General features: G+C 33.8%; 1 protein-coding gene across 1 annotated transcript; it reads left to right on the forward strand.

Moving 5' to 3' along the window:
• Positions 1 to 4,213: 4,213 nt before the first annotated feature.
• Positions 4,214 to 18,214, forward strand: LOC100933316 (dimethylaniline monooxygenase [N-oxide-forming] 5). Its single transcript, XM_031968414.1, has 8 exons — positions 4,214 to 4,389; positions 6,043 to 6,234; positions 6,716 to 6,878; positions 9,288 to 9,430; positions 13,001 to 13,200; positions 14,892 to 15,241; positions 15,933 to 16,005; positions 17,608 to 18,214. The coding sequence occupies exons 1-8, from the start codon at positions 4,255 to 4,257 to the stop codon at positions 17,954 to 17,956; spliced, it is 1,605 nt and encodes a 534-aa protein (XP_031824274.1). The 5' UTR covers positions 4,214 to 4,254; the 3' UTR covers positions 17,957 to 18,214.
• Positions 18,215 to 18,641: the final 427 nt, after the last annotated feature.

The following is an 18,641-nucleotide window of genomic DNA, read 5'->3' on the forward strand; positions in this document are numbered from 1 at the left end:
TCAAAGTTCTTTGTCAGAAATGCTGAATATATAAAGATCCACTATTGTGGATTTGAGTAATTTAGATGATTACACATTTTGAGCACAAAAATAAAAAATCTAGATGCTTAGCATAAATTTCAGATATATCTTTCAAGTTTTGGACCTATCACCTGACTATTTGATTTATTTTTGGCATTTCTAATCTTAATTCCATGAAAATTGGGGTTGTGATCCACTTGAAACTTTTCAAAGAACTTTCATATAAATTAGTATGCCATATTCTGACTATAATCCAATGATGTATCGTTATTTCCATTTTATAGATTCAGAAACTGAGCCAGACAGGGATTCTATGCCAAGGCGATTAATCATCTCACTGTAGTTTTTATTAGTAGGGTTATATCTGCAGTATTGTGTTAATTCTCATTGCTACTTTTAGAACAATGGTAATAAAACAGAATCTGTCAGGATAAGGGGGATGAGAATGATAAGGAACCTGGAAACCATCATCACAATATGAATTGTTAAAAAAAAGGAAGAGATGTTGAATATGGACAGAAAAAGAGAAAGGGAAGAAACACTGTAGTTATCCTCAAATGTTGAAAGAACTATTGTGTAAAAGAGATAGGTAGTAGTTGTGATAGCAAAGCAAAAATATTGAGTAAAAGGTACTTACCAAGAAATCAGAGAATACCCAATAAAAATCGGGTAGTGAGTATACAAAGTAACAAGTATATTTGGTAAAATCTGCCCTTTTTTTCAATGAAGATCTCTTTGGATTTGGTAATATCAAAGAAGTGTTTCTAGTACATACATGTTTGGAACTTTGAGATAGTTGTTTTCTGGTAACTGAATGCTAATTATCCAACAGCAAGGTCTCCTTTTTGCTTTTACTTTTCCCTAGTCCTTGGGCAGATTATTTAACCCCTTTCTCAATTTCTTCAAATTATAAAATATATAATATAATAATGACATAATATCTATATACATATGTATATGGAGATATATACATTTATATTATAATAACTACCAGCAACTTCCCACAATTGTTATAAGCATTTCAAATGAGATACTATTTCATATAGCATGGTGCCTAATGTGTAGTAGATAGTCAATAAATTCTTGTTTCCTTCCTTTCTTTATTCCTTCATTTTTCTTTCTTACTTCCTTCCCCTATTTGTGATACCCAAACTGGAAAACACAGGACAGGCCTCCTACATGGAAGAATAAACCAATGTTGTGGAAAAATGAAGAATGTACATATCTCAGTGCATTAATGAGGAAAAAATGTTTTGGTGCTGGATATTTTTATTCTTTTTTATTATAGCTTTTTATTTACAAGATATATGCATGGGTAATTTTTCAGCATTGACAATTGCAAAACCTTTTGTTCCAGTTTTTCCCTTCCTTATCCCCACTCCCTCCCCGAAATGGCAGGTTGACCAATACATGTTAAATATGTTAAATTATAAGTTAAATACAATATATGTATACACGTCCATACAGTTATTTTGCTGTACAAAAAGAATCGGACTTTGAAATAATGTACAATTAAGCTGTGAAAGAAATAAAATCTGCAGGCGGACAAAAATAGAGGGACTGGGAATTCTACATAGTGGTTCATAGTCATCTCCCAGAGTTCTTTCACTGGGTTAACTGATTCAATTCATTACTGCTCTATTGGAACTGATTTGGTTCATCTCATTGTTGAAGATAGCCACATCCATCAGAATTGATCATCATATAGTGTTGTTGTTGAAGTATATAATGATCTCCTGGTTCTGCTCATTTCACTCAGCATCAGTTCGTGTAAGTCTCTCCAGGCCTTTCTGAAATCATCCTGCTGGTCATTTCTGACAGAACAATAATATTCCATAGTATTCATATACCACAATTTATTCAACCATTCTCCAAATGATGGGCATCCACTCAGTTTCCAGTTTCTGGCCACTACAAAGAGGACTGCTACAAACATTCTTGCACATAGGAGTCCCTTTCCCTTCTTTAAAATCCCTTTGGGATATAAGCCCAGTAGTGACACTGCTGGATCAAAGGGTATGCACAGTTTGATAACTTTTTGAGCATAGTTTCAAACTGCTCTCCAGAATGGTTGGATGTATTCACATGGATATTTTTATTCTTAAGACAGCCTCTCTGAAGGACATTTCTCCTACTGTCAAATCCTGAGAATCATTACACAGGAAGCTCAAGGTGCTTTATCACGTCACATCCAACTTTTGACAACAGAGACCCAACTGTACCCATATTCTCTAGTGACTGAGACCCAGTGATATCCTTTGTCTCAAATCCTTTTTTCCTCATTATCCCTGACATTAGATATCTCATGCTAAGCCTTGAGTTTTTCTCTGGAGAGGATAAGATGATTCATAATGGAAGTCTATTGTTTTATGCACATAAGTAAACCAGTGTATAGGAAATTTTGTGAACATCATCTTATTTCTATTTTTTTGCTTTGTGTTTTTTTCTGAGGCAACTGGGGTTAAGTGACTTGGCCAGGGTCACACAACTAAGAAGTATTAAATGTCTGAGGCCAGCTCCTCCTGACTTCAGGGCTGGTGCTCAATCCACATGCTAGGGTTGGAACATGACAGACATCCTGGGTTTCTAGTCATTAGGTCAGTAAGCCTACCTTATTGTAAATCAATAGGTCTGAACATGCCCTTTTTCTTTCCTGTACTTGTTACTTATTATTACTTTTTATATACTGTTTATTACTATTATAAGTACCAGAAGAGATATTTGAGTTGTTTCCCCTCTGGAAACTATGCAGGCCAGGATCATTAAGTGTTAGTTCCATGATTTTCGGCTCTTTCCCTTACTGATTTTTATATTCTGATTCCAGCAAGGATCACAATCTAAATAAAGTCTTTGCTTGGTCAAAATATATAAACAATTTCTGAGCCTGTTATTCATTGCTTTATCCTGGTCTTAGCATAGTATAAATTTAGGAAGCATTTAATAAATGCTTGTTGACTAGGACTTCCATGGCTCTCAACCCATTAGAAAACTAGAACTTACAGATGACATTCTAAGGTCAAAGAAGAATCCATAGCTTTCCTTGTTTTAAATTATTTGCTCCACTAATCTCCTTGTGTTGTCAGATTAATATACATGGGTCATGATTTTGTCCTTTTCCCTAGAAGACTTAATTACAGAAATTTCCTACTGATGATTTTTTTAAAATTCCTATACATATAGTAATTGATAAGTCACCCCATAGCCATGCCCATATATGTAACATAACAATAACAAGAAGGTCAGAAACACTCCTAGAATTACAGAAATTTACTTCTTTGCTATCTAGCTTTCAATTAGCTTGTCAACAATCATGTGTATACACACACACATATAAGAGGTTGAACATGATTTTAGAAGGAAGGCACTAACATTAAAGGGGATTAAGAGATCAATATCAAATCCATGATTAAGGCAAAAAATGAGTAAAATCTAAAGTTGCAGACCAATAGGAATGTGGAAAGACAATGGAAAAAGAGAGGCTTGTAATTTGTCATTTAACCAAGATTTAGTAAATTTGATAGTTTATAAAGTAGGTGGGTTTAGAAAAATATGGATCTGGGGGCAGCTAGATGGTAGATAGTGGAAAGAGCACTGACTTTGGAATCAAGAGGACTTGAGTTCAAATCCAACCTCAGACCTTTAACACTTACTAGCTGTGTAACCTTAGGCAAGGCACTTAACCCTAGTTACCTCAAGAAAAAAAAAAAAGGAGCTAAATTAAATTGACCATCCTTAATGATTCAGAGAAATCAATAGTAAGCCATTTTACCAGAAGGATCAAAAAAATTATGTGTGCATAAAAATATATCTGTATTAATCAAATCAAATTTTTCTAGAAATTCTATTAATAATTACAAAACCATTAGGTTAGACATCTGAGGGCAATGGAATTACTCAAAAAGTCAACAACTATTTGTTCAAAGAGGATTGGCCAAAATTCCCAATGCTTTGGACATTTTATACCCAAAACTCCTGCTTTTGAAAATTCTCTTTTCTGCTATTTTCTAACTGAGGCAAAAGTAAAAAGACTCAAAAGTAGAATTTTCAAATTTCTCATTACTTGTTGACAGATTCTAGAGAGCCCAAAAGAGAAGGCTTTGGAAAAAGGCATCAAAGCCTAGAAATGCAATTGATTCTGAAAGAAAGAATAAGGTGCAAGAGACTAAAATCCTGTATTTTTCCTCAAAGGTAGAACTAAAACTCCTCTTTGACATTCTTCCTGCTCCAACAATAATGCCAGCAAAAAGAATTGCAGTGATTGGGGCTGGGGTCAGTGGACTAGGGGCCATTAAAGTGTGTCTGGAAGAAGGACTGGAACCCACTTGCTTTGAAGGAAGTCATGACATTGGAGGACTCTGGAGATATGAAGTAAGTTCAAATTTGCTACTGATCTTGATGTCTAATGGGAAACGTGTTGTGAAACAAGGCAGAGAATATTCGTAGAAAGGCATCATGGAACCTCAAAAAATATTGAAATTATGAATAAATTTGGCACCCATTGTTCATCAGCTAAAAAACAGTCAGGCAGTCCTAGGGCCATGAGGAATTTAAGACTATATTTTTAGTGTTAGATTATAAAATTAAGAAAAATTAATATATATAGCCCGGTTAGTTTTCTTAGAGGCTTCTCTCTCTCTCCTTGGTTCTAAGAGGTCTTGCAGCTTTGTCCTTTGTTTCTGCCTCTGCTTTCTTCAACCTCCAGCCAGCACCAAGGTGGAAGATGCAATGAATCTCTCTTGCCTCCGAGAGAAGGCTTGTGGGCTTCCTCCCAGAGTGCTCCTCTCTGACCCCTGGAAATGTTCCCAAGTAACTCTCTCAAGTGGCTCACTGAAGCTCTATTTATGCTGCCTCTCCAAGAGTGGGATTGTGAGATATCTCCCAGCATGCTCTCTAGCCCTAAGAGCTTCAAGGGAGGTGTGAATTCAGATATCTCATACTAAACCCTGAAATCTCCCAAACGTGTGAACTCCAATGAGTACTCAAATATTTCTTGCTTATAAGAGCTCTCTAAAGGTGTGAACCGAAGCATTATTGTCTATCAGTTGTACTTAGTACCTTGTTTCAAGTTCTGGCCCATAACATTTCCTCATAGGATCAGATTAATCATACTGAACCATGCTAAATTAGATAATTATTGTCTCTATCAACTCTAATGACTTAACAATTTGTAAAGGTTCCAACAAGAATGGTTTGTCATTTCCTTCTCTAGCTCATTTCATAAAGAAGGAAACAGAGGGGAATTGCCCACATTGTTAAAAAGTGTCTGAGGCCAGATATCAACTCAGGAACAGGAGTCTTTCCGACTTCAGACCTAGCCCTCTATCTACTATGCCACCTAACTGCCCATAAAACTACAGATTATCTTGGGGGGGGGGGGATTGTTAATGCAATTACTAATTGCCCTCCTACCAAGTGAAACAAATTCACTGACCCAGATGGAAAGTAGAATCCCCCATTGTCTGTATAGGTAGATAAGTTCATCATGAATAACCTATTTGAATATTCCAGGGAAATCAGAGATGCTCCTTGAAACAGTTCTTTGTATTTAACAGCCACACACTTTAACAGATTCTAGTTACTATGACTTTTTTAGATTTGGAAACTCATGTGAAGGAAGCTCATTCTACCAATAACAATCAGTGATTTCAATTTATGGTCTTAAAGAAATCCTGATTCCTGTGAAGTTAAAGAGTATGATGAGAGCCACACAGCCAATATGGGTCAGAAGAGAGATTCCAAATCAGGTTACACTGATTCCAAGGCTAGCCCTCTATCCACTGGGGCACCTAGACCCTCCTGAATGGCACTTTTTCCTTAGGACACATTTCTAATTATGGGAAAATGGAGCCAAAACCTCAAATAAGTTAAGTGGATTGTTAACATATTTTTCAATTGTTTTCCCTAAGGCCTCTTTTAGTAATAAATCTGGAATCCTCATTTTTTGCCATATTTGGAATGTTCTTTATTAGGTATGCATCACTTTTCCTTAATTGATACAATGAAGTCCTTTGTTACCTGTAGGAAAACTATGAACCTGGAAGGCCCTACAGTGTCTACAGATCAGCAACCTGCAACACTTCCAAGGAGATGACAGCCTATAGTGATTATCCTTTTCCTGATCATTTCCCCAATTACTTGCATAATTCCAAAATGATGACGTATCTCCAGATGTATGTCAAGCACTTTGATCTTCTGAAATACATCCACTTCCTAGTAAGTAAGAAAAGAATATGAAAATTCCATGCATATTGTTTATCAACAAAGTCCATACAACTGAAAGGAAAGAGATGACCAGATTCAGTTTATCCTTAAAAAAAGGTGATTTTCTACAAAGAGTTATAACTGAGACTCTCCCATTATCCTCTCACAAAGCATGCAAATGGTTTTCTTCTACTTTTATTTTGGGGAAAATATAGTCACATAGTCAGAATTTTATACAAGAAACTGAGTTAAAATTTATAGTTCTTTCAATGTGGGCTCATAGAAATCATTGTTTAACAACAGACCAACAACCTTTTATTGTGCTAAGAAATTTACTCTTCTAGTAAAGAGGACATTTGGAGGAACCCCAAGTAAGCAATGAAGCTTTTCACGCTATAAGAACTGTGATGTACTAGATTGAGACCTAGCATTCTGCAAAATGGAAACTGAAGAAGGTGGGCAAAATAACCTGAGTTTCTCCATTTATTCTCAGTCAAAGGTATGCAGCGTGAAGAAGCGCTCTGATTTCTCTTCCACTGGCCAATGGGATGTTGTGGTAGATGCCAATGGGAAGCAGGAATCCTATGTCTTTGATGCTATCATGGTTTGCACTGGTTATTATAATGATCCCTACTTTCCATTAGAGAACTTTCCAGGTAAGTAACACAGAAGTACAGTGAACAAGACAAATATACTATATTGTCCAAAAGAATGGCCAAGAAATTAATCACTTTTGTTGTTAATAACTTTTTAAAATAAAAATTTTATTAGTAAAATTTTTATTACAAAAATTACCTTATAAAAATGTTTACTTCAAGAATTTTCTCTATATATAATGTATATAATTACATATAGATTTTTAATTACATAGATCTTTTCTTATAATACCATTGCTTTACATCTTATATTTTCTTATAGTTCTCGTGTTCATGCAAACATTATTTCTCAACCATTCTAAAGTTGTCATAATTCAGGAGAGACTAAATAGTGTTTCAAGCCTCCTTGCTTAGCTCTGAAGCTAGAAATTATTTAGAAAAGCACTGGCTTTTAGAACAGATTCCAAATACTGTATTCTATTGACTATGCCATATAACTGCACATTGGGTGGGTCTGCTGTGGTGATCTTATGAGAAGATATTATCAAAAGCATATCAGGATGGGTAGGCAGGGATAGGCTGTGATCCTTAGAAAGAATAGTCAAATTGATAAGAATATAGGTCCATTTAAATGGGTTTCTGAAAAGTAATAGATATCTAACTTCTCTTTAAGCCCCTTAGTTTCTAAGTACAGAGATCTTTGAAAAGGAAGATGTGAGCAAAGCTCCCAATATGCTTAGACATTAATACCATTGAAACAATAGCATTTCCAAAACTCCTCAATAGGATTCTGGGAGACAATCCTCCCCTATGAGATTGGTACCTAGAGATGTCACACCTAAAGATGCTGTTCTCATATCTCTATTGCTAAAAAAAAAAAAAAATGATCAGAGTTGGGGAGTTTTAAATATCATTGAATTATAATAGTTTTGCCTTCAAGTTGATTCTTCTGTGCTGGCAAAGTTGATTATTCACCATTATACAAAGTTCCAGGAAAAAATCATTTTCAAGTTCATTGGTACATAATAATGGTCTTCCTTCAATGTTATTTTATAAAGTTGTACTTTATAAAAAAATAAATTATGGGGCATTTAGAAGGCGCAGTAGATAAGAGTACTTGCCCTGAATTCAGGAGGACCTAAGTTCAAAACTGACCTCAGACATTTAACACTTGCTAGCTGTGTGACACTGGGCAAGTCACTTAGCCCTGACTGCCTCAACAAAAACAAAACAAAACAAAAAAATGTACTTTGATGATAATTCAAACATAGCATAACAACCCATTCATCAAATGCTTTCTTTGGCATTCTAATGGAAACCAGTATTGCTATAAACCTTATGTTGAGATATTTTAATTGTTAAATAATATATGGATTGAAAAAAGGATTTTTTAAAGATTTTTAAAAGAAATATTTATATTTTGTTGGGATATAAGCTCTGTCATTGAACTTTGACTGTGATAAACTTGCTTCCTTCTTTTCTGAATGAATGACCATTTATTAAACATAGCATTTCAAACACTATGATAAACCCTTGGGATACATTTGCAGAAAAAAAGCAAAACAGCCTTTGTTATAAAGAAACCACATTCTATAGGGAGAGAGAACAATAAAGGAGAGTGCTGACTAGGAGAGGGACTTTGGGTCTAGTCAGTTACAAAAGATGGTAAGTTAATCCATAGAATAGTCAGCTGGAATGCCAGAAGCAATATTACTGATTTGATTACTGAACCCAGAGCAAAAGTAAAGCTGAATGTGTGCATTATGTTAAGGTTATAGAAGGGAGACTATTGCAGTGGTAGGATAGATAGCAAGATGGTCTAGATGGCTAGGTGGAAGGTAGCATGGTCTGACCTTGGGTCAGATAGATATAACAGAATGGGTAAATTTATATTGTCACCAATCAAGACAGCTCTTCCCAGTGCAGGACCTAAAGTCAAGTGGACTGATTTGTGTGGGGTAATAATGACAGAAAGATGGTGAAATGTCTTGAGTGGACATCTGGTTAGGATATGAAGTTAAGTGGACATAAAATTGCATGGGTAATAAAAAAAAAAACAACCAATTCCCACTTTTTATTTTTTTAACTTTTAACTTTTCATTAAGAAATACATTTTGGAAAACATAGAAGCAACAATTTGGCACAGTGAATAAAGTGTTGGATTTAGAGTCAGGTAGGACTGAATTCTAATCTTGCTTCAGAGATTTAGTAACTGTGATCTTGGGCAAGTCACAACTTCTCTGTGAATATATTTCTTCATCTGTAAAACAAGGATATAATCATACCTTCCAGGATCTCTATGAAAATAAAATTAACAATATATATTTATAAAAGAAACCTTTGTGAACACTGTCTAAAGACTAGCTACTTAAATAAGAGAAAACACAAACCAAGAGATTAGTAAAGATAAAACCCTTCTGATTCCACTGTTGAGATGGCAGTAAGAAAGCTGGTGTTTTTTCCTCACAGGCATCACAAGTTTCAAAGGCCTTTATTTTCACAGTTGGGAGTATAAAAGTCCTGAGAAGTTTTTAGGAAAGAAAATTCTTGTGGTTGGCATTGGAAATTCAGGAGCAGATGTGGCAAGCGAGCTCAGTCACGTGGCTAAACAGGTTTGGCTTTATAATTACCTTTCTTTGGAACAACTCACCCATCATCACCTCAAATAAATTTCTGTTCAATACTAAGCAGATAATGTTATCCAGGTTTTATCTGCTAGAAAAATATCTTGAACAACTTCACCTATTTTCTCATGTACGATTTGGTCAACATAAGATAGGATTCCCAGTAACTTAAAGTAATATTAACCATCTATGAAATTTTTCTTCCCTACTTTATTTGCAGAAGAGAAATACAGTAAGAATAATTTGATGGGTAAGTTTTTTGAGATTTACTATAGTAGAAAACATGAGACATATTATTGAACTTGTGTGAATTCAACTGTACATATTTGGGGGAAGAGAAGGAGAGAAAAAGACAGATACGTAGAAACTTAGAGAGAATATAACAGTTTAAATAATGTACTAGGGTGATCCTGAGATAGATAATAGTTAGAACCTGTCAACCAATCTCCTCAATATAATTCTCCTCACTCCCTCAGATCTCACTCTCTGGAGGGCAGATGAAAGGGAAAATGGAATGAAATTGGAAGAGATAAGCAGAGCACATGATGCTTAGCTCTGACTAGCACCCCAAACTACTCAACTCTTAGAGCTAATCTGTAACATGAAGTTACAATTATAACATACCAATTTCCCTTAACTACTATATTTTATAAATAATTTAAGAGAATTGAGAAAGTGTCATTTTGTTTTCAATGATTTTTGCCCTTGATCCTGGCTTTAGAACCTAATTTCTGCATAAGATAGCTATATCTTGACAATCAAAAACAACTAGCTGACTGTGTTCAGTCTCAATACCTGCTAATAGGAGGAAAGATTTTTTTTAAAAACAACACTGAATTAGAAGCCAAAAAATGAGGAAAACATTGCTTGTAATTATAAGAACTCTGATGTGATCTATTTAGGGACTTTTTTATACTTAGTAGCAATTTTTGCAATTATATGTAAAGATGGTTTTCAACATTCATTTTCCTAATGTTTTAAATTCCAAATTTTTCTCTCTCCTCTTTCCTCTCTCTTCCTCAAGACAGCTAGCAGTCCAATATAAGCCATACATGTACAATCATGTTAAATACATTTCCAAATTAGTCATGTTGTGAAAGAAGAATCAGATCAGAAGAGAAAAACTGCTAGAATGAAAAAAAGTAAAAAAAACAAATTTTAAAAAGTGAAATCTGGGTCTCATTCTGCATTCAATTGGATTTAATTAGAAAAAGGGAAAACAATTGAGCAAAGTGAAACATATTTAACCATGTTTCTATAGCCTAATCATCACACATCATCACTGAAAGTAGAAATAATGCATTTGGATTCAGATAGGTTTTCCCAATTTACTGTTATAAATTGTATCTTTTCCTTCCAATGGCCTGAAACATATGAAGTAATTTTTGTTGATTATTAAAAATGATTAGACTCTGTTAACTTTAATTTTTTTTCTAACAAAGTGTTTCCCAGTAATGTAATTTTATCTAAGAGTCCTTGTTAGATATAAATGCACAATTTACTTCCTTCAATGATCTTTTAATTATCAGTATCATGTAAAGTCTTAAATAGGGAGATATATATTTAACAAAGATTATTGCCAATATCCTGGGGGATGTTAATAGCATTCAGATTGAAGTCAGCTTCCCTATAGATGACAAGGTATTCTTTTGACTTTATGTATGTATATGTGTGTGTTTGTATATATATATATATATATATAGAGAGAGAGAGAGAGAGAGAGAGAGAGAGAGAGACAGACAGACAGACAGACAGATAGGCACATATGTCTATATGACATAGGCTTCTTTTTGTGGATAACACTGTTCTGATTTTATAAAATTCCAAAATACTGCAGGGTCTTCTCTTTTTACATTTATTTTTATTTTAAATGTGCATTTAACAAGATATTTCAATGATATTTTCATTTTATTTTTTTTCTTTCTCAATAAAATTCATAGAGGGACTTCATAATACTCATAAGAAAAAAGAAATGGGCCAAGTTCAACTTTTGCCTGGGTTATATTTCTTGATTAGGCATTGAGTTAATCCAGCAATATATAAAACTTAGGAGACAATGAACTAGATCCAGAGCTGAAAGTAAGAGATTAGATTGGATTCCACTGGAGAATTACAAATTATCCCAAAGCATCTCTTTGAACCCCCATAAGCATCAGTATTCTCTAGGTGATACAATATGGCTATGAATCATAAAATACTGCTACACCTGAAGGTCAAAGTTTCACATGTCCCAAAAGGCAAAGAAGAAAGCTGCATGGTGGATATAAGTGAACTGTCACATATTTGATAAATATATGCCACTGCATATGTATATGTATATAAATATATGTATGCATATATATTTATACATATATAGTTTACATATCATATAATCTATAGATTGTATATATAATGTGATTCATATAATTATATGTAACAATCATATCATATAACATATTATTCAGGAATAATTATTTACATGCAAGAAGTAACAAAAAGATATGTGTTGAAAAAAGGAAGTGGACTTCTTATTTAAGGAAACTAAATGTTAATTGATAGAAATGTCAAGGGATGCACTGTCTTGCATGAAATGTTAAAGAACTGGAGAATGACATCCAGTACGTTAGACAAGTCCTCAATGCGGGATCAATGGGAGGACAAGGACAAAGATCACATGTGATGTGAAAATACAGATGAGTTGTAATTTGCCCCAGTTGAAGGGAAATACCAAGGATCAAGGATTATTAAAGTACTTGCAAATCTTTCAGCTAAGAATTCAAAAATAAATAAAAATCCTTTTCTGGAAACTTTTAACTTACAGGGATACTCACTTATGTTATGATTTTTTTTAACTGTGGGAATAAAGTTTTCCAGTCATCTCTTAGTCTTGCTGGAACTATTCCTAGTGACAGATAGATGACCCAGAATATAAAGGATTGAATCTGGAATCAGGAAATTTTTCTCATTTTCAGTTGTATCTGACTCGTTGTGACACCTTTTGGCATTTTCTTGGCAAAGAAATTACAGTAATTTACTATTTCCTTCTCCAGCTCATTTTATAGATGAGGGCATTAAGGCAACAGAAATAACTTACTTGTCCAGGATCACACAGCTAATAAATGTCTGAATTCAGATTTGAACTAAGATCTTCCTGACTCCAAATTCAGTGCTCAATCTGCTGTACCACCTAGCTGACCTTAGGAGTCAGGAATATCTGAGTTCAGATCCAGTCTGATACATTTACTGGTTATGTGATCATAGTTTCACCTCTGTCTACCTTGGTTTCTTCATCTATAAAATGGAAGTAATAATAGCACCTACCTGACAGGCTTGTTGTGAGGATACAATGGGATATTTGCAAATGCTAGTTGTCATAACTTATTGTTATTATTAAAATGAGTGGTGGAGCAAACTTAGGAGATGTGCAGTATTTAAATTTTTTTCTGAAAGGAGATGGTGGGAGACAAAAATAAGGGGGCTAGATAAGAACTTTGGCTCTCCATCAACTGAATAAAATTTCTGAAATGGTAATATAGCATTGAAACAAAAATATTTTCTAACTGTGTCTCTATCTTCCAGGTTTTCCTCAGTACAAGGAGAGGTGCATGGATATGGAACCGTGTTTGGGATAATGGAAAACCCTTGGATACTGTACTCTTCACTCGTTTTCACAGCTTCATCAATAGAATGCTGACAACTTCCATAATCAACAACTGGGCAGAGAACAAATTGAATGCAAGATTTGACCATAATGTTTATGGTCTACAGCCTGAACATAGGTATAATCAAAAAATTGTTTTATTTTGGTTATTTTTTAAGAGTCCTCTTTGTTTACTGGAGTTAGCAAGTCGATTAACAACCTTAGAGGTGAACTAAAGCTATACATTCTACCAAAGATCAAAGAGTAAGAACATTTTCCTATTTTTACAAACAAAGGAAACCTATATTGTCTGAGAATATTCACCATATATTCTTCCCTCATAAGTCCCTAAGTGGTCACATTTAATTGCTACCAAAGAAGAAATTAATTACTTAGAACGTGGCACCTATTGCCTTGGTCATATGTGTTATCTCCATATTATCAAATAATTTAGAAGTATGTTACAAAGAAATAAAAACAACTACTTTTCTACACTTAGAAAAGTTGCTCCTAAAGAGAAAATATGCAGGCTAGAAATCGTCATTTAATTAAGAATCACAGAATCTCAAAATTAGAGGAAAGGTATATTAGATACAATTATTATCAAATGGTAATAGAAAATATTAATAGATATGAGAAACACAATCACTATCCAGTAACCCATTCTTAAACCAGAATATCCTATAAAATACAACAATTAAACAGATAGTTTCTAAAGCACTCCAGTGAGAGATAAATACAATACTACTCAAGTCAAATCATTTCATATTTGTATAGTTTTCATTATTAAGAAGTTTTCCCTTTTATCTAGTCTAAATTTGTCTCTAAAAAGCCCAACACTATCATCCAGTTTTTCTTTTTGGAGCCTACATTTTTACTTTTGTTGATTAAAAAAAAAGACTTTGTCAAATCCATAGGTATTACATTCATCATGGAAACTATAATACATCTAAATCTCAATTAGTATGAATAAACAGGATAAACAAGAATGCAGAGAAAATTGAGACAGGAAGATCAATTAGCAAATTATCAAAAATAGTTGAAACATGATGTAATGATGACCTATATCGACATGATGGTAATGACAGAGGATAGAAGGAGCTTTAGATGGGAGATGTTACAAAAGCAGAATCACTAGGACTCTATAACAGATCAGATACTGGGATTGTGAAAGAGGAATTGGGGTTGACATCTATATTGACAATCTAAGTAACTGAAAAGATGGCTGGCTATTCCCTCCACAGTGTTAGGAAAATTGGGAAAAGGGAAGATTTGTGTAAGGGTCAGAGGAGGAGTCACAGATTTAGTTTGGACATAGTAAATTGAAGATACCTATGAAACATCTAATTTGTGATATCCAAAAGGTAAGTGGAGATGTGATACTGGAGGTCAGGAGAAAACTAAGGGCTAGGTTGTTTTCTTTCTTGTGATTTTTTTCCCTTTTGGTCTGATTTTTCTTTCACAACATGAAAAATTTGGAAATATGTTTAAAAGGATTGTGTATATATATATGTGTGTGTGTGTATGTACATATATATATATGTGTGTGTGTATATATATATATATATATATATATATATATATTACCTATATCAGATTGCTTACTGTCTTGGGAAGGAGGGATGGTGAAAAAATATGGAACACAAATTAATATTGAAATCTCTACTGAGATTTAAATCTCAGTAGATTTAATCTAATTTAATTTAATCTAAAAATAAAGTCCTGTAATGGCTGCAAAAAGTTATATTTTTTCCTTGAAATTTATAATTAACTCAGTCTCAGAAAGAAAGTTTATACTCACTTTATTGGATTTCCTTCTTTGTCCCATAGGTTTCTGAGCCATCAAGCTACTATGGGTGACGAACTTCCCCATCACATCATTTCTGGAAGGCTACAAATAAAACCAAATGTGAAAGAATTCACTGAAAATGCTGTCATTTTTGAAGATGGTTCTCAAGAACATATTGATGTTGTTATCTTTGCCACAGGATATATTTTCAATTTCCATTTCTTAGAAGACAGCTCATTAATTCTTGACAGCCAATGTTCCATGTTTAAATTTGTATTTCCTCCTCAACTTGAGAAGCCAACTTTAGCTTTCATTGGCATTATCCAACCAATAGGAGCTACCATTCCTGTATCAGAACTCCAGAGTCGGTGGGCTACACGTGTATTCAAGGGTATGTAAAGGATTGTTTTTTACATGTAGACAAAATAGTGAGCCAAACATATGGTGTGATATGAAGGAAAGAGAGCCATGTCCAAAACAACTTTGATTTCAGTTTATTGAAGTATTCCAAGTTATACCATTAGAGAAATTATTCTAAGGATATTCACTGTCCAAGATCCCTTAATTCAAAGTAAATATTTCTTGGAGAAATAACATTATCAGACAATTCAATAGTGTCACTGCATATCTTTTAGAGACAATATAAGTTTCATAGCATTGCTTGACTTGTTAAGAAATATAGAAAGTTGTTCATGTTTAGGGTTTGTTTATTTGTTTATGGGGAGAGGATATTTTTTTCAAAGTGAAATCAGTGTTGGGCCTTATGACATAATATTGTGATGTGAAACACTACTCTTAAAGTTTCAGTGGGGGAAATAACCCTCAGAGTAAAAGGAAAAGCCAGAGTGAAGATTTTACATACAAGATATGTACTGTCAAAATAATGGAAAGATCTTTAAAGAATTTACTCTTTTCCTGCTTTAACAATTAGGGAAAATCAAGCCCACTCTTCATTTAGCAAGAGCTCCCATTTTACGGTTTTGGCTTTGAAATTTAGCATTCAACAATTTCTTCCTAAAACCATTCTTCCCATTCAGTATTTTCTTCAGATATTCCTGCTCAAATTCTGTATTTTTCCCTAGGGCTGAACAAATTACCTTCAACAAGTGACATGATGACTGAAATCAAAAAGACACGAGACAAAATTGAAAATAAGTAAGAAAATTGACTGTTATTGAAAGACAATTTAACTTGTTTAAGTTGAACTATTACCCCATTAAATATCTTTTAGATTTTTCTCAGCATAAAACCTGGGTCTAGACAATAGTGCCATGTTCTTCATAGGTACTTAACATATATTTGATAAATTCGATTGAATTGAATTTAACCTTATTTTCAGAATTATCAGCAATTATTTTCTATTGAACATTCAGGGAGTTTCTGGTTATCTGAATGTTGTTATTTGCCCTTGTAAAAGACTAGACTATGAACTTATTCCCTGACATATCGTCTTCTTATAAATGAGATCTATCAGGAGACAATGAAATGATAACAGGTCTATATCATTCATTCATATTATCAAGGACAAATGAGGAAAAAAATAAGTTGCACAATTCTTGGCATGAGGTCAAAAGGTTGTATGGGGTCAATTGCAACGGAAATAATTCTTGAATATCAGAATAAGGAACATATTCAGTATTATACTGAATGAAAGAGGTCATATTTAGAAAATATTAATTACTCTTGAAAAATTTGGCTAACCAAGGACTTTGGAATAAAGGAGAGAGATTAATGATGATGAAGATGATAATGGTGATATTGAATATGAGATGATAATAATTATAATGATAATATATTCCTGTAATTCCTATAAAATGATGTTCTTATAATTCCTGCAATATTATATTCCTATAATTTCCATAATGCTTTTACAAAACACTTTGCAAATATCTCATGTTAATACCAGGAGATAAATACTTTATCCCCGCTTTATGGATGAGGAAAATGAAACAGAGTTAACCTTTAGTGATCAGCTATTAGGTATCTGAGAGCAGATTTGAACTGAGATCTTCCTGATTTCAGGCCCAGTATTCTACCCACTCCACCATCTAACTTTTTATTTTTATTTTTTTGCTACTTCAATCATTTTTATTTTAATACATTGAGGGAAGTATGATCTCACCAAGCTATTCATTTCCTCCAGTAGTGCAAATCACAAGTCATCTGTACTTGTTCCTTCTGTATAAGTGTGATTCTTATCAATCAATACCTTCCTACAAATCTGTCATGGGTGGTCAACTCAATGAACTGGGGGCAGACCTTCCTCTAAACCTGTTGATATTTCATGAAACAAATGTAATATCATACAAATTACATGCATACACAGAGCTGGACACAATAAGGAAATCTGTTTCTGTCATCAATAAAATTCATTTTTCTTGGTAATATTTTAATTATAAAGCTTAGCACCTATATTCCAGAGCAATTCTATGTAGTGACCACCAGCTGCAAGACACAATAAAACTTCTTATAGACTAATTTTTTTCAAAGTGTTACAAATAATCTGCCTAAACCTGCCTGAAATTTTCACCTAGCTCTAGCAAAGACATAAGGGAAGAAATGTTCACTGTGAATAGACACAAAGGACTGCAAACTAAATACAAGGAAATCATCTTGACATTGTGTAGTCTAGTATCACCTCCCATGAGCTTCTTTATACTAGTTCTTTGAGATCTTCACAAATAACCAACATAATGCACTGAGAAATTTTCCTTGGAAGAGGCCTTACTTTTTCTCCTTTTTCCCTTTTGGTTTCAGGTTTCTGAAAAGCTCACGTGATGCTCGGCGAGTGCCTTTTGTTGATTACATGGATCAAATAGCCTCTGAAATAAAAGTGAAACCCAACCTCCTGTCACTTTTTCTCTGGGATCCCAAATTGGCCTTTGAAGTTTTCTTTGGCCCTTGTACTGCATACCAGTACCGACTTCAAGGACCTGGGAAATGGAATGGCGCTAGGAGAGCCATCCTGACACAAAGAGAGCGCATCATCAAACCCTTGAGAACCCGAGTGCTCAGCATGAGCCACCTTCCATTCTATAGGTCTTTCTGGCATATTGGTATCTGTATTGGTATTCTCTTTTTCCTTATTTTTATAATTAAGGTATAATTGTTTTATCATCTAAATCAGGGGTTCTTAACCATTGTTGTGTCATTGTCCTTTCTGATGATCTGGTGAAGCCTATAAACTCGGGGGATGGTTAATAAATAATTAAGATTGCAAAGGAAATAAATTATATTGAAATTTTAGTTTTAAAAAATTTTAATTCATGGATTTGAGGTTACACTCTCATGGGGGAATAAATGAAATGATTTATGAGGCCCCATCATTGATCCTACAATTTAAAATAAAAAATGAAATTTGGTGTGCTGCAAACAAATAATTGGTGATTTGAGTTTTTAATGGAAACCCAGCCCAATAAAACCACAATAGAGTTGGGACTCTTTTTAGCATGTAGATTTTATTTGATGAGTGTTAAGTAAGGTCTACTGAAATATCAAGAAGTTTTTCAGATGAATTGGTGGCAATCCAGGCCCCTAACTTTTATGTATGAGCTTTTAGCCCACATTTAAGTTGTGACATTTATCTCTATTAAATTTCATATAATTCAGCTCATCCAAATGTTTGAACCTGTCAAGATCTTTTTGCATCTTGATTCTAACAATGAACATATTGGCTTACACACCTTACTTTGTATCACTGCAAATTTGACAAACATGTCAATTATGACAATGTCCAAGTCATTAGTCAAAAAATAATATTTGGGCACTTTACTCCAGTTGTTTTTTTAACA

This window comes from Sarcophilus harrisii, chromosome 4 (assembly GCF_902635505.1).
Source record: "Sarcophilus harrisii chromosome 4, mSarHar1.11, whole genome shotgun sequence".
Taxonomy (NCBI): Eukaryota; Metazoa; Chordata; class Mammalia; order Dasyuromorphia; family Dasyuridae; genus Sarcophilus; species Sarcophilus harrisii.